The following is a 16,813-nucleotide window of genomic DNA, read 5'->3' as shown; positions in this document are numbered from 1 at the left end:
TGCCAGAGTCCAGTCGCTTATCTTGTGTCTTTAAAGTTCTCAGAGTTAAACGTAAGCCAGTATGTACTGGCCCTGGGGAAAGAGTATGGGCACTCTTTCCCATGTCCTTCTATTTAGGTAAAAGGAAATATTTTGGTAGGAAGTGGGCCAACGCTTCTGTTTTCATCATGACCACAGGCGGCGGGGATGATTCATAGGGGGGCAAGGAGACCTCTTGAAATCGTGAAATTTTCATGACCAAATAGTTTTTTATACTAGCAGCATGATCATTTGGGTAAAAAGTCCATTAACCTTTTCCTTTCTCAGATGTTGCTGCCAATGATAGGAAAAATCAATCAGGTGGATGTAGGAAGTCGAAGGCCTAAGCCACCGTGGCCAGGGTCTTGAATAAGCGTGAGAGCAGGCGGGTGAGGAAGGCCAGCTGCCCACCGGGGCGCCAGCGGCCCGTGGATCTTCACAGGTGAGACAAACACGAAGTGGATAAAATCAGCGGACCTGACCTGCACCTCATACCTACACAGAATTAACTCAAAACGGATCGTGAGCCCGAAAGCAAAGTGCAAAACTCTAAAACTTCCAGCTAAAAATAGGAGAAAATCTTCAGGACCTAAAGTTTGGCGAAGAGCACTTAGACTTGGTGCCAAAAGCACAGTCCACACCACAAAAGGGAAAATAAAAAACTGAATCCCATCCACATTCAATGCTGTTACTGAATTTTTTTTATAAAAGGACTTTATAGACAGGGAGAAAATAGATGCAAAATAAAATGTTCATTTCTTCAGTTATGGAGTCTGCAGTGATTTGTTAGAGGAGCCTAAACCTTTGTGTTTCTGTGGAGGAGTTTAAAAGCTGTGTGAGAGGCGTGTCTGAGATATTTTCGCACAAATCCGAGATTTTCTTTCTTTCTTTTTTTTTTTTTTTTTTAGGTAATCAGAAAAACTGAAAAAATCTGAAATGACATATCATCTTTATGGCATGAATCAAAGTCATTCGGTGCCCTTCTGTGTCCTGCCTACGTTCATGTCCTCGTCACAGGCTCCTGCTGTCTGAGGGTGTCGACGTCTCTCCCTGCAAGCACACAGCTTAATGCCCCAGTGCCCTGAGGACCTGCGGGGGAGGCCTGCTTGGAAGCCAGCTTGTGGCTTCCGGAATGGTCAGCACGCGACGCGGGCCGCGTCTCCCGGTTCTCGGTGTGCTTGCTCCACTTTAGCTCACCGTACGGCCTCCCCTGTGGCCAGCCTGTCCCCATCTTCACCCCAGTAGCCACAGCCCTGCATCTCCAGGGCGAAATAAGAGATCGGAAGGAAAAACCCTGAAAATCCAGAGAAAGCACCAGTGGAAGAGGACCTTCTGCTCCCCATGAAGGGCCTGCAGGCCTGTCCCCCGCAGCGACAGGACTTGTAGGGTTGAGGACACAGGGACAGGGACGAGGAGCTCCCACCAAGGAAGACGGGAGGAGGCGGGGAGCAGCCCTGCGAGGGGAGGCCCAGCCCTCTCCCTGGCGACCCCCTTTCTCTGCCCCCTGGAGCACAGAGTGCAGCCCTGGGGAGACGAGGGGCGACCAAAGCCAACATCCCTCCCAAACCAGAATTCCCTCTCATGAAGTTCTAAAAGCTGGCCAACGTCAGGCAAGAAATCACATTTCCTAAGGGAACCATTTGTCCCTTTGGTTGTCGGGATCAGTCGGGATCAGTTTTAAATGAAATGTCGGAGGCTGTGAGAGGTGGCTCCGGGCGGCTGAGGGCCCGGGCGGTCTTTCTTGCTGGTCCTTCTGTGTCTCCAGAAGGATGATGGTCCTGTTCTCTTCAGAATCTTCAGGTGTCACTCAGGGCCAGCAGAGTGTGGGAAGCAGCAGGCCATCTGACCAGGGGGCCACCTGCCCACATTCTGCTGACGGGGCATGCCGTGCTTAGGATCTCAAAGGTCCCCCAAAAGTCATGTGAGTGGCTTGGTCGCTAGCTGATGGTGCTGTCGGGGCGCAGAAACACCAGGAGGCAGGGCCCCTTGCAGGAGAAGGTCGCTGAATCCCCTTCCTCCCTCTCTCCTGGCTACCAAGGGAGCAGCTTTCCTCCAGCGTGCCCTTCCACCATGACTCAGGCCCAAGACAGGGGGGTCAGCTACACACACCTCTCTCCCTCTCCCTCTCGCCCTCTCTCTCTCTCTCTCCCTCTCTCCCTCTCCCTCTCTCTCCTCCTCCCTCTCTCTCTCTCTCTGTCTCCCTCTCTCCCTCTCCCTCTCTCTCCTCCTCCCTCTCTCTCTCCTCCTCCCTCTCCCTCCCCTCCTCCCTCTCTCTCTCCCTCTCTCTCTCTCTCTGTCTCCCTCTCTCTCTCTCCCTCTCTCCCCTCCTCCCTCTCTCTCTCCCTCTCCCTCTCCCCCCCTCCTCTCCTGGCTGCCGTAAGCCGAGCCGCTTGCTCTGTCACATCCCTTCACCGCCATCTTCCGCCTCACCATGGGCCCAGGAACAAGAGAGCCAGTGCACCATGGATCGAAACTTCTGAAACTATGAGCCAAAATCACCCTCCCCCTCAGTCGATTTTCTCAGCTGTTTTGTCACATCAACAGAAAGGTGACCAGTCCAGGACCCAAGAGGCCCTGGGACTCGGAAGCAGACACACATAGAAGGTCTCACAGCTCTGGGTGGCCGGCAGGCTTGATCCACATTTGCCCAGCATTGCTAAACAGTTTTGTGACCTTAGACAGGTCTTGACCTCTCTTTCCCTTAGTCTGGGAATCTCTAAGGCTCTTCCAGGTCTAATGTTCTGTGAGTCTTAAAAGTTCCTTGGGCTAGACATGCAATAAAAGAGGGGCCCTTCCCCTGTCGACAGGCAAAACTTAGGATTCCATGAATCATTGGCTAGTTCTCTGAAACGCCAGCCCTACAAGATCGCTGTTATTCTTGGAATACACCAAGCACTCGTGTGACAGGCCTCAGATTGTCTTGGCTAGAGGGCGACTCGCTGGCGCTGCATCCTGGCTTCAGGACGTGTTCCGGTCTTGTAAACATGGTGTCGGTCTGGAATCCGAGGCTGACGTCGGAGCCCGCGCTCCCGTGTCAGGGCAGAGGGGCGCCTGGGCGTCCTCGTGAACGTGGACAAGGGCCCTGGGGCAGAGTCGGAGTCTTCCCTGTCCTACAACCTATGGGCCGTGGTCTCCTGCTCTTGTTCACTGGTCTGCTCGCTGGAGCTCCGTCTGCCTCCACCTGCCAGGGCCTCCGGGAGGCTGTCCTTATCACACCGCCTTTGCCCCACCTTCTAGAGCGCCGAGGGGTCCTGCAGCAGGCGGTGAGGCCTCGGTTAGATACACGCGTGTCACATCCACAGGGCACCGTGACCACCACGTGGCCTTTGCCCCCGTGCAGCTCTTGGTGGAGGAGAGGGACCTGTGGACGCCCAGGCTGGAGGTGGGCAGGGGAGGACGTCGCACGCCCAGTCTGGGACAGAGCCTGGGACTCGGGAAGAGCCCAGAGCAACGTGGCGAGGGAGGCGGGCGGGGCGGGGGCTCCTCGGGAGGTGGCAGCCAGGCCTGCGTCTAGTCTGGGACTGCGCCCTGTGTCCCTCCTCGCCCCTTTTCTAGTGAGCCCTCGCCTCCCTGCAGACCAGATTTTTCTAGGAATACAGTGAAACCGTCCTGGTGTGTGGGGGGTGGCCGGGTGGCTTGTGGACTGGCTGGGTCTCCCTGGATCCCGAGGGCAGCGTCCTGCTCTGCCCCTGCACCTCCCCTGTCCCTGCAGCGCAGGTCACAGGCTCTGGCCCCACAGCAGCATCCAACGCTCCCTAGCGCACGGTGCCGGGTAGACACCTACGGCTGCTTTAGCAGACACGAGGCCCGGCCCAGGGCCGCCAGGCCCACGGCTCCGCCTGGGTCCCAGAGGGCATCTGGGCAGGACTGGCCCCAGGACTTAACCCGGGACCCACACCCGCCACCAGAAGGCTCGGTGGAGTGGGGTTCCTGCGGTGTGGTGAACGCCCCCCGCAGCCCTGAGCCGCCTCCGGCCAGCTCGCCTGCTCCTGCGGCCAGCCTTCCCCGAGGAAGCCGCCAGGCGGCCCTGAGCCTGAGCAAGGGGACAGCAGGGGCCCCAGCGGTGTGGAGGTGCCCCGAGGCCAGGGAGCCTCAGATACGCCTGCCAGGCTGGGACGAGGCGGGCGGGAGGGCGGAGAGGGCAGAGAGGGGGCCCCAGCCACCGTCCAGCTGCGGCTCTCGGGCTGTGGAGCCGTGACACACTTGAGGCCAACATGGGAAGATGCCCCCAGGACACCAGGGGCCTCACGGCTTGTCCATCCTGCCCGGGTCTGGCTTGCAAGGTCAGCCAGACTGTGGTCACTGTAACCCACATACTCTGTCGGGGGCTCATCAGCCTCTGCCACACATTACTCTCTTGGGGTCTAGAACCCCAGATGCAAGACACAAATCTTGAAAAGCAAATCTCAGCAGGGCCTCAAAATTGAGTTTCAGTTTCATGATACAAGGTACTGCCGTACTGCCGAGGGGTCTCCGTGAAATCTCTCCACCCAAACCAGGTTCCACTCCATCCTATAGGTGCTTAAGACTCATCCAAAAAAAAAAAAAGAAAGAAAGAAAAAAGTTAGAATTCTAACTAGAGCCATAGAAATCTGAGAAATCAACTGATTCAATTCTCTTATTTTACAGATAAAGAAACAAACACCCAGGTAGACTGGCAATATTCAGCAATTATTGAAAGGACAGGGATAAAGAGCATGTTTCCACAATGGAATATTACTCAGCCATAAAGAAGAATAAAATATGGCATTTGCTGGTAAATGGATGGAGTTGGAGAATATCATGCCAAGCAAAATAAGCCAAGCCCAAAAAACAAAGGCCAAATGTTTTCTCTGATAAGTGGATGATGATACATAACGGGGGGCAGGTGGCAGGGGATAAGAGAAGACTGGAGGGACTTTGGATTGTGCAGAGGGAAATGGGGAGAGAGGGAGTGGGGAAAGGAAAGGTAGTGGACTGAGACAGACATCATTTCCCCATGTACATGTATGATTACACGAATGGTGTGAATCTACATTGTATACAACCATAGAAATGGAAAGTCGTACTCCATTTGTGTACAATGAATCAAAATGCAGTCTGTAAAAATAAAATAAAGTAAAAAAAAAAAAAGTGTTTCCTGGACACCACACACACACAAAGGCACACACATTCACATTTTGTGGTGTGGGGGATTGAACTCAGGCAGCCCAGCCTGGATTATGTATTTTAAATCCCCCCAACAGCAGGCTGCCTCTCGACAGGCCACTGCACTGCATAGCAATTGTAGACGTCTAGACCCTGACCGGAGCTCCCAGGCTACACGGCCCGAGGAGCAGGCCCCACTGAAAGGCTGTGCTTCTGCTTTGGGAGGAAAATGGACAGTCCCCTCTGCTGACCCAACCTGTGATGGCACGTCCCCTCTGGCTGGGCATTTGCAGACTCTGAAATGCCAGTGTCCCGCCTGCATCACGAAAGACACACGAATCTCTGCAGTTGGCTTCTCTAAAATCTCTAAGGATTATTCCAAGAGAAATGCCAACGTGAAGCAATGTCAGCCTCTGGCTTTTCCCCAGACAGACTGAAACACCAGCCCAGGACACCAATGACCGCACCGTCCAGAGGTCACCTCTTCAGCCATCCCACTGGACAGAACACAGCCAAGAATCGGCAAATGAACCATCAGACACCATGAAGCCCGCATCTCACGATCCTGGGAGAGGATCTCGGCTCACAACCAGGGGTCTTTGTGGTCACGGTTTGGGCAGGACGGTTTCCCCATCACCGGCCCCTGGCCTGAGCAGAGACGGGAACTTAGAGCAGAGCCGCGCCTTCCCTTCCCCCGCTTTTTTTTTTTTTTTTTTTTTTGGTGCTGGGGATTGAACCCAGGGCCTTGCGCATGCGAGGCAAGCACTCTACCAACTGAGCTATCTCCCCAGCCCTTTTTTTTTTTTCAAACTAATTCTGAATGTTGAAAATTCATTGAAAATTCATTTAACTGAAAAATACAGTCATAACACATTTAAACATAATATTCTTGCCATTTCTTTTGGGATAAATGACCACGTGGAGCGTAAAACACTGCATTCTGGTTTAAGTCTTTAATGTTTTGTTCAACAAACGACTGGTGTTCGATGGTGACGTCACGCGAGTTCCTAAGCTTGGAGAGCGGGAGCTGGGCTTCCTGATGCTTCCCTCAGGAATGGTCTACACTGACCAGCACCCCGAATCCCAGAGGTAATTACATGACTCAACAGCCCTGGGACAGCTCAGTTCTTAATGTTCATTGCTGTCAGCAAGTTAAATATGAAGATTAAGCTGCAAGGCGCACTTTGGGTTTTGATATTTTTTTAAGTGACGTGTTTCAAATGGGAGACATTTGTAACTAAGCAAGGTTCCTGGAACACAAACCCAACTACCACTGGGCACCCCGCTCCTACAGGCCACACAGAGCCATGCACCGTCTCAACGGAGGATGGGTCTCAAAGGAGGATGGCCATGGGAGAAGGAAGGCCAGCCCTGGTTACAGACATGCGGGTTCATTTCCTGAGGTCACCTGCAGAGACGGGGGCGAGGTGTCCTGCTGCTGGGAACGGATGGCTTGTCTGCCATCAAGAATCCTTCAGGTGCATTACTGGAAAACATGTGTGCTGAACACTGAATGGTCGGCTGGCTCTGCTTTGCTTTGTTTTGTTTGAAATGGGGTCTGTCCGAGTTGCCCAGGCCGGTGTGGACCAGGGGTCCTCCTGCCTCGGCCTGAGCGTCTGGGATGGCAGGTGTGCACCCGGCGCCAGCTCAGCGGCTCTCTTGACAGCACCCGCCTCGCCTGTTCTCAGGTGGGCTGGATTGGGAGCTCCGGCCGTCCCGGTGCCGACTTCTGTCTCCGTGTGCCTGGTCCTGCCTCATGAGACACCAGCCCTGTCCCTGGAGCCAGCAGGGAGGGTCCACTGCACCCAAGGACCCCACCCCAGTCCCAGGGCAGAGGCAGGAGCCGTCCAGGCTTCTCCAGCCTCTGCAGTCCTTGGGCGACGGGGGACCAAGCTGGAGCCAAGTGTCAGAGACCAACTTGAGAGGGCTGTGCACCTCACCAGTGTCTCCCGTCCCCGTCAGGCCGATTCCAGACCACCAGGCACAGGTTTCCCAGGTGTCCCCAGCGTTCCCAGTGAAACAGCAAAGCTGAGCTCCAAGAGGAGAGGCCAAGCCTCAGGAAAGACCAGGCCAGTGCGTCAGGCTTCGAAAGGGACCCTGCTGAAAGGCAGGACTGCTTACTTAGGAGTAAGACACAAAGCTCCGCAGGCAGCCACCGAGTGTCGGGCTTAGCAGCTGGGTGACCGTCAGAAGGCTTCACTTTGTCCAGGGCAGCCCTCCTGGGATCAGTGTCCAGCAGCCCAGCAGCGGCACCAGAGCCAGAGAGCTGGTCCGGAGCGCAGTATAATTTCCTGGTGACTGGAGAAACATGTGGCCAGCTTCTCTGTGAAGTGAGGTTACGCCGTGCACCGATACACACAGAGCTCCCTGACAGGGAGACTTTCTCTATAGCTGGGAGGTGACAGCTGACGGCATCTCACCTACCCAGGGAAGGCAGCAGCGGGTCAACCACCATCTCCAGAGGAGCAAGACTTGCAGAAGCGCACACCACAACAACAACCCTGCCGGGCATTAGCACGTGCCATGGGGTGACAACCACAGGCTGAACTTGGAAAGGCCAGGGAGGCTGTTGGTTTCTAACCTCTGTGTCCCTCAGAGCATGGCTGAGGGGGAGCTGGACGAGGGCCAACTGAAGCCCAGCGTCCGAATCTGAATTACGTTAATCTAGTAGAAGATGCCACTCCGGGCCTCCCTGGGGCCCTTACCTACCCAGCCTGGGGCAGAAGAAACTCCAGGGGTAAGAAGCCTGCAGAAATACTGAAATCCAGAGTCCACCCGACGACACAGCCCTCTCGGTCAGAGCTGCTTCCCAGACCCTCCCGCCATCACCTGCCATGTGCAGGGCAAGAAGCGAGGGCCACAGGCGGAGGAGAAGGGGTCCCTCCACGCCCCAGTCAGGAGCCACAGGTGTTGGGGAGCTGTGTGTGACAGTCTCTGCAGTGATGGACACTCGGCCCAGACTAGGGCAGCACCCTGTGGTGCGAGGCGACACCTCCACCTGGCTGTCCAGTTACAAAAATAACAAATCAAAGAGGTATTTTTTCCCCACCAAGCATGGTGGTGCACGCCTGTGATCCCAGCAGCCTGGGAAGCTGAGGCAGGAGGATCGCCAGTTCAAAGCCAGCCTCAGCAATTTAGTGAGTCCCCGAGCAACTTAGGGAGACCCTGTCTCAAAATAAAATACAACAAAGGGCTGGGGACGTGGCTCAGTGGTTGAGCACCCCTGGGTTCAGTCCCTGGTACAAAAAACAAAACAATTTAAAGAGATCTTTTTTTCCTGCTGCTTCTGCCAACTCCAAAACAAAGCATCCCCTCGCTTCCTTTTTCTTTTAGAGATTGATCTCTGTAAGGGGGGTGAGTAGGTGCTCAAGCCCTGCCCCTGGGCCCTGGCTGATGATGTGACCTACCACACAGGCTCAGGGCGGAGAGGAGCCCCAGGGATGCTAGTGTCTAGTCTCCTGCTACAGAGGAGGCACTGGGCACTGGAGAGCTTGAAAATCCTTGCTTATGGTCACTGGCAGAATAGGATTCGGATCATGGCTCCAGACTCCTCCTCAATGCTCCTCCCTGGCAGGAGCTGTCCCCGGGAAGGCAGAGACCTAGCATCCAGCTGGGAAAGAGCCCTGTGGGCGGGTCAGACGCCTAGATGCACACACTGCCTTCCAGGCGTCCACCTTCCTTCAGAGGGAAGCCCACGCACACTCACCAGCAAGATAAAAAAGAGAAACTGCCTGGTTTGCCCAAGGTAACCAAAGCAGTGTCCAGTACCGGGTGCCAGCCCAGGCAAACCCCTGCGTATTTGGCTGCTCCTGTGGCAGGGGTGCTGGCGGGAATATCCTCCTCCACCTCAGTGCTTCATGGTTCAGCTGCAAAGTGTCCTTAAGCCAAAGGACATCGTCACTGTCACCCCCTTTCAGGACCACAGCAGCCCCAGCCCTCCTGCTGGGCTTCTGCAACTTTCTCTAGCCGGTAAGTCCTGTCCTGCTGAAAGTCACCTTCTCACTCCCAGCCCAACCACACAGTGGGCTTAGCTCTGCTCTAACATGCGAAGTCGCTGGCAATGACCAAAAAAGTGATCTTCTAACCTGTGACTAAAATCATAGTAAGCCATATACAAAGAGGTATTATCTTTTAGAAAAGAAAGCGCTGTCTCTATAACAAGAAAGTAATCTAATCACCAGTCTTTTCCAAGAAAAAAAATAACGGTTTAACCAATTCGGAGCTGTTCCGTCGTCCCTCACTTCCCTCCTGCACACCGTCTCCCTGAGGCTGCAGAGAGCATTTTCCATCAGAGCACTTCCTGACGACTGCTTTCCTGCCTCCAGAGTTTCTCCTGCTGACAGTGGAAACTGGAAAGCTACCCCCTGGCCCAGGCAGATGACAAGGAAAGGAATTCTGACATATTTGCTGGCCAGAGCAGCCTGGCTCAATCTACACACGTGTATTTCCCGGCTTTGGTGTCTGTAAGTTGTACTCACTTCCCTAAGACGAGTGGAGAAACAAACGGGCTGCCCCTCCCCAGTCGAGCCACGCTGCATTAAATTCATGTTTCCTTTTTACATCCTGTGCTTGTTTCCATGCCAGGGAGGGACTGAAGCCAGCCAGCCAGGGCCCAGGCCGCTTCCCTGGCTCAGCTGCCAGTAACAATGCCACTGTCTCACCAAGCTCTGGGTCAGTAGAGAAGCAGGATGGGCAGAGGGGCCACACTGACCATGTGAGCACGCCAGATGTCTCCCATCGTTTCAGCCACTCCTCACACAGACTGCAAGAAGAGCAAGGTATTCCTACACCCGTTACAAAATCAGAGGGACTACTTCAGGAAGGGGAAGTGGTCCTTGCGATCGGTGATTAACATCAGGGCATGGACTGTGCAGAGGGCCTTTGCATAATCACACACTGGACTACAGGCCAGGGTGGGTTCTGTGCCCATTGCTTGAGGCATTTGGTCATAATCACCCTCTGGCACTGATGCGACCATCATCCACCTGCGACAGCTGAAGGAACTAAGCCCCACAGCTGCGGAGCCAGTTCCAGGATCTGTGGCCTGAGCCCCCAAACCAACAGCCTGTCAGGCAGGAGGCGCCCAGAGCCCGGGGGCCAGGCAAGTGCTGCTGAGCTCCCACCTGTAGACCTCAGGCCCCCAGGGCCCGCTCTTCTGCCCCAGCACTCCCTTCGCCAAAGCTAACGCCTGCATTTGCTGTCCACGAGGCTCCACCTCCTAAGGGACTGGGGAAGACTTTGCTTTATTACCTGCTTCATTATCTCCCCCAGACTCCTCCCTGTCTATGCTGCCAAAAGCTTGGACGATGCACAACTGACTGAGTCGGACCTCACTGCCGTTCTCTCCCCCCGCCTCCATCGCCTCTTCCTAGTGTCGACCTCGAGCACCTCCTGGGCTCTGCCCAGCTCCCCAGTCTCTGAACAGTCTCCTCCCCTCTTGTTCTCCTGACCACACTCCCAGGAAGATCCTCTCTGAGATGCTCACAGGAGCCTCGTGAACCGCGGCTTTCCCTCTCCATCTCCACCCCCACTTCCACAGCCGGTGCCTCGGCTCCCTCCTGCCGCCTGGCCACTGTTCCAGCCCTGTGCGTCCTCCAAGTACAGATGCAGTCACTCTGGACGGGAGTCCTTGCCCGCACCCCTGAATCCTCTAATCTTCTCGTTCCGTGCGTGCCTTATCTCGCCTGGGCTGCGCACAGCTACGTTCTGTGCTAGTTTATCTTCCTGTCACCTATGGGGCCTGGTACCAACAAGACGCTCAATCAATGGCTGATTTTCATGTTCTCTGCTATCTGTTTGCATAAACTTAGATCTTTTGCATAAACTCAGCCAGAGTCTTCTAAGTCCTTGGATCACCGGTGGCCCTGTTGGCAGGAACTGAGTCCTTCAAGACTCACCCTGAACTGCCTGTCCTTGCACAGAAACACAGCCAGACTTCTAGAAGGGGACAGAAGTGGACACTTTGTAGAAAGTCAAGCAGTTTCAATGAGAGAAGGAACATCAGAAATGTGACTCGGTGTAGCTTCTGTCACTGAGATGGTAAAAATCACTGTCAGAATGTGAAAGCTAGATTTTCACTAGCAGGATTACCCCACTAAGTGTCCCCAATAATTTCAATTTAATAGGTTCAGTCAGCTGTGGTGTGGGATGTTAATACAGATTTTTTTTTTTGCCACTGGACTACATCCCAACCCTTTTTATTTTTTATTTTGAAACAAGGTCTGGCTGAGGTTGGCCTTGAACTTGCGATCCTCCTGCCTCAGCCTCCCGACTGCTGGAATTACAGTCATGCACCATTGCACCTGACCGGAATGGATTTTAAAGCTCACTGTGTTTCACCCCAACTCTCTTTTCCCAGGGAGGATGGTGATCCCCTGAATCCTTGAAAGGCCTGCAGTAGGAATGTACCATGGTCTCTCTGAAGCATCATCTGAACACCACGGGCCACTCAGCTCTCAGTGCCAGGAATCACTCAACTCTTAATCATCTCCGTCACCTTAACCACGCCACACACAGGCTACATCTCAACTCGCATCGTGGAAAGTGTGAAAACAGCGCAGTATTCTCTCCAATCACTCGTGTATTAACTCATTTCAGCTTTACCTCAGTTCTTCACAATAGCGTTCATCTCCTTTTGCAGTTGAAGAAATTGAGACTTAAAAATGTTAATTAGCTCTCCCAATAATTTGTCAGCTATAAAACTCAATGCTAAAGATTCCGTGCAAAGACAGCATAGTGTAGAGAAAGCATTGACATGAGCATGCTTGGAGATTGCCAGGGGAAGTTCATGAAGAGAAACCTTCCCAGACAGCAAGTGCACAGTGTGCATTAAGAAAGAACAGATAGGTGTGTGTGTGATATGGATGTAAATGTGCACATGCCACCCAGCGGGCAAAGGAACAGCCATGTCAGGAAACAGCCTAAGAAAATAACCAGAGAGACAGTTTTCCAAAATATGATACAATGATGTTTATTGTAACAGTATTTATAATAATGTTAAATAGTAAACAAAAAAGAAGAGCTAAGCAATAATATTGTCATAGATGCAGTCCTTAGAAAATCTTAAATGGTTTTTAAGGTAGTAAAGTAGATTGGTATAATATTAAATGGAGGAGGAGTAGAAAACAGAAAATATAGTATGATTCCAATTCTAAGAGCTAGGAAAAACAGATCAAAATATTAACAGTGTTGCCTTTTTTTCTTTACATTTTTTTCTGTTTTCAAACCATTCTGCAGAGTTCTGCTACTTTTTCAGGGGGAGGTGGGGTACTGGGATTGAACCCAGGGGCGTGTAACCACTGATCCACATCCCCAGCCTTTTTTGTATTTTATTTAGAGACAGGGTCTCTGAGTTGCTTAGGATCTGGCTAAGCTGCTGAAGCTGGCTTTGAACTCACCATCCTCCTGCCTCAGCCTCTTGAGCTGCTGGGGTTACAGGCGAATGGCACTACACCCAGCAGTTCTGCTACTTTGAAAATCAGAAAAACAAATATTGTTCAAAACAATGAAAAAAATTTCAAATGATGTCCACATTAGAGGAAAGCTAACATTTACCTGTACCTCCTGCTCGGGAACCAGGGATGAGCCTCTCATACGGCACACAAGTGCCATTACCAGACACCCCTGAAACAGGGTCAGTACCAAGCTCATCATGTGAGATTTTTCCACAGCATAACCCAAAGCATGGCCCAGAAAGGGGTCAGAACTACTCACATCCAAAAGCATGAATTTCCTACCCTACTGCCGGGAATTTCATTCCTTAGATACACCAGGTCTGCTGAATATCCCCCATGCCCCTCTAATGCTTTCTCTGAATCAATTACTAATACCCTTTGTTTCAAATGAAGGTCACCATAGATTCTGGGCATGAAGCAATCCTCAGTCTCACAGGAGCTAGATCTGGCCTGCTGTGAAGTATTTTAATTCTCCAGAAAGGAAATCAAAGTCCTCTAGCAATTTCTTATTGATGGTCATTAACTAAAGACCCACAGAATTCTTGCCACGAACAAACTTACAATGTCTGTAAGTACGATCCAATGAGCTTCATATTCTACGCTATAAATAACGTCTCTCAGATGGACACATCTTTAACATTATACGGGTTAATCATCTTCATCTTCTATGTACAGATCTCTAATGGAGATACTGCTCTCGAGCCGTACTGTTGGAAGAAAACACTAGTGGAAGTCCAGAAACTTTCTGCAATTTCCTGAGAGCTGATCTAGAACAGGGCAGACTGGGAATCCAAACATTCAATTGCTGACATGAAAAATGTAACGAGATCACCCCTTCCATCATTGTCACTGTCCAGTAACCTGGAGGACTTAACAGAGGCAGGTATTTCCCACATTGGCATATAGGAGCCAGCAAAGAAAGAATCAACTTAGTTTTCTAAGACATCCAAAAAATGAATTCTGCCATAGATTTATCTGACTTGAAATTAAACTCAATTCCAACTACACACACATTAATTTCCTCCTGGAAACAATCGCTTTAGGAAAATAAAGGAGGATGGAACATTTTTTGTTTTGATGGCAGTAGGGAAACAGGACTTCACTTTCTTTCAACACACCCAATAAACAAGGGGCACACAAGGTTACTGTCAATCAGTGAGTTATCACTCCACAGATTCCCATGGAAGATGTTGACTCTGGATTATGTCTTAGCCAGTCTTCTGAGCACAGGACAAGTAGTTATTGTTTAAGCAGAAAAGAGCAGATATTTGTTTTTCTTACCTGGCTAACTTACCTAACACCCTACTCTGACTTTATAAATTCTGCCTCAGTGTCAGATGATAGTATGGGAATTTTGTGGTCCCATGTCAGACACCTCAAGGGAAGTTTCTGGTCTAGAGTAAGTCAAGGCCACCATCATGTAGGTTTTCTTTTGCTATCTAATTCTTTTTCTCCAGAGGCTTTTCAATAACAGCTGTAAGGTTTATGATAGGAAGTTGCATAATGATTTGAGGTATGAGCTACACAGTGAGGTCACTTCCCATAGCACGAGGTAGTTCAAGCCTTCTCTGAAGGAGACTTCACAGAAGGGGCCCTTCCTCCACTTGTCTCTGGTGTGGGCACGGCAGCTTGGACAGGGGCCTCAGACAAGTCACTGTGGCCACGAATACTAAACCTATGTCCAAGAACCTTTTCAGAAGTCTACTTTGCTCTGCTTTTTAAATGCTGATTTTTTTAAATTGTGGCTTAGGTTTGGAAATATCTGTTTTATTACTGCCTTATAAAGGGAAAACTGAAGTAAGCTGAGGCATTTTGAAGTGCATTGTTCAACAACTTTTTTTAGTCTATGTGCATCGGTTAATTAGATTGCCATATGTTTTCTTATAATGTCTTTGTGAAATTAGAAATAAATAATGGGGCCTGCTCAGAGTCACACTATACTTTGAGAAACAATGCTGCAAAATTTCTATGCTACCACAGTCTCTACAAAACATGTTTTCCACATTTTGATCATTTCATTGAAATGATTTTTTTCATTTCTAATGGATTTTTATTACCATTTAATGCAAATAGCTATTCTAGGCTTTATTTTCACAATAATTTTCCTTCCAAAATTATCTTTAATTCCTAAGAGTTTTGTTTTGTTTTTTGTACAAATTACAGGAAATAAGCTCAGTACATTTTGCCTTATTACAATTGGATTTTGTGAAATTATCCTTCCTCTGCTGGGGCTGTGACTGAGAAAAGAACAGAAAGTCTACAGGGATTGCCTTACATTTGGACCTTTTTAGAAGTGCCTCTTTCTCCCCATGTTCTCTGCTGTCTCACAGGGCTCTACTCTGCACCCCATTGCCAGCCGGAACCCTCATTCAAGTTCACCCTACTCAATTACACAGTTTTCTAAAAGGCCAAACACATCTTTTTTGAAAAGTTCTTCCCTGTTCCCCAAGTTCCCAAGGTAAAGGAAATGCAGAAAGATGGCAGTCTATTTCACTCTTTAGGGAGGGAGCATTTTCCTACAATCTCTGAACAATTCTGATTTTTACTTAAAAAAAAAAAAAAAAAAAAAAATCCCTCTTCCGGTCAGCTCCGGAGCTCCACCGCCTCTTTCCAAAGTGGATTTTCTTAATAACAATCCAGAGAGCAGCTCTTTGCCCCCTGCACCTCCTTCCTTCTTATGTGGCTACACATTCAGAGGCACAATCATCTGCAAGGACGTTAGAGTCCTTAAGGTTCCACAGCACCGTAAAGGACCACAAAGCACCCGCGCCGAAGCACCTCCAAGTAGCTTCTCCCAAAGCGCGCGACGGGCGTGCGCTTCCCACCTGCGCGGTCCCCCTGCGCGGCCCACCTGCGCGGCCCACCTACGCGGCTCACCTGCGCTTCCCACCTGCGCGGCTCACCTGTGCGGCATGCCCGTGGCGCCCCCCGCGTGCTCGCTGGACAGGTCGCACAGCTTCAGGTACCAGCTCATCTCCACTTCCCGCAGCGCAGCCAGTTGCCGCGCGCGCAGCTGGCTTTGCCCCGAGGGGCTGAGGCTGCTCTCTTTGCCATTGTCCGGGGCTTTCTTGGGAGACTTGTCTTTGCCCCCTGCGGGAAGCCCAGACTGCCTCCTTAACTTGCTGCTGTCTTCCGAGAGCTGGCTCCCCGCTGCCCCGGTCCTGGCCGCCAGCATCGCGGACGTCCCGGTCTGTCGTCCAGAGAAGACTCCAAGTCACTGTCACCAAAGCACGTTGCTTTTCTGCTTCTGCCTCCGTCCCCTCACCGGCTCCGCAGCCTCACCCTGCCACGCAGCTGTAACCGAGCCGCGCCCGGGTGAAAGCCGACCTCTCCTTCCCGGTGAGCGAAGGGCAGCCGCCACCTGTGACACCCTGGAACACTGCATTCCAAAACAAGGCAGGGCCACTTCCTAATACCGAAGGTTCACTCTCCTTTGCTTCATTCAGTGACGATGACTCTGGACCTCAACCGTTAGTTGGCAAGTTATATTTGGTCATCACGTTAGGGTTGTGAACTATGCCGCTGGAGACTCTGCAGCCCCTCTTCATTTGAGTCCCTTTGGAGTTTAGAAAGTTTGGGTGTGAATTTCCTCAAGTGAGTGTAACAATATCAGTGCAAGGGGAAGGGCATTCCTTTTGTGGAAGTCTTAAAATAAAATGCTGAATGCCTTTGGGAGCAGACTCTGGACGTCAGTGAAACACAATGTAATTCAGGTACTCCCCGATGTCTGATGGAGAACGGCAAGCCTCCCTCTGCTTCAGAAATTGACCCTCCCCCAACTTCTAATGATGGAAGGTGTAAGACTTCTAATAATTGGGGAGGCTGAGGCCAAAGTTGAAATGAAAGAAGAGTGGGAGGGAGTAGTAGGAGCCCATGCATGTGTTTGTTACATGTGTGCACACTTGTGCACCCAGTGCACATGAAATCTAGCATTACAGAAAGGAAGTCACCTCATGCCCCATGAATAAGATGCATGAGGTCCCCAGATGTGCCCCTGGCTCTCACCTCTGTTCTAGCTCAGGGGTATCAATGTCAGCACCCACCTAAGTTATCTACCTCAAAGTTATTTGGTGACTACTAAGCCTACACCTGAATCAACCCAGGTCCCCCGCATATCAGCTGTCTCAGGGTCTAGGGGACATAAAGAAGTCAGGAAGGTGTGTGAAGTTTCCTGTTCAGGACAAGACCACGGGTTAAAACTCATAGAGAGGCAC

General features: G+C 51.3%; 1 protein-coding gene across 1 annotated transcript in view; it reads right to left on the bottom strand.

Annotated features, from left to right (window-relative positions):
* Positions 1-16,183, bottom strand: part of Kcnab1 (potassium voltage-gated channel subfamily A regulatory beta subunit 1) — a 332,151-nt gene extending 315,968 nt beyond the window's left edge. The window contains exon 1 of the mRNA XM_047564422.1: positions 15,503-16,183. Within this exon, the coding sequence (XP_047420378.1) occupies positions 15,503-15,774 (272 nt within the window). The 5' untranslated portion in view covers positions 15,775-16,183. The remainder of the gene's footprint in view (positions 1-15,502) is intronic.
* Between the last annotated feature and the right edge of the window lie 630 nt (positions 16,184-16,813).

Source organism: Sciurus carolinensis, chromosome 9, assembly GCF_902686445.1.
Source record: "Sciurus carolinensis chromosome 9, mSciCar1.2, whole genome shotgun sequence".
NCBI classification, from domain to species: domain Eukaryota; kingdom Metazoa; phylum Chordata; class Mammalia; order Rodentia; family Sciuridae; genus Sciurus; species Sciurus carolinensis.
The sequence above is the reverse complement of the archived record's forward strand: the minus strand, read 5'-3'. Positions and strand labels throughout refer to the sequence as shown.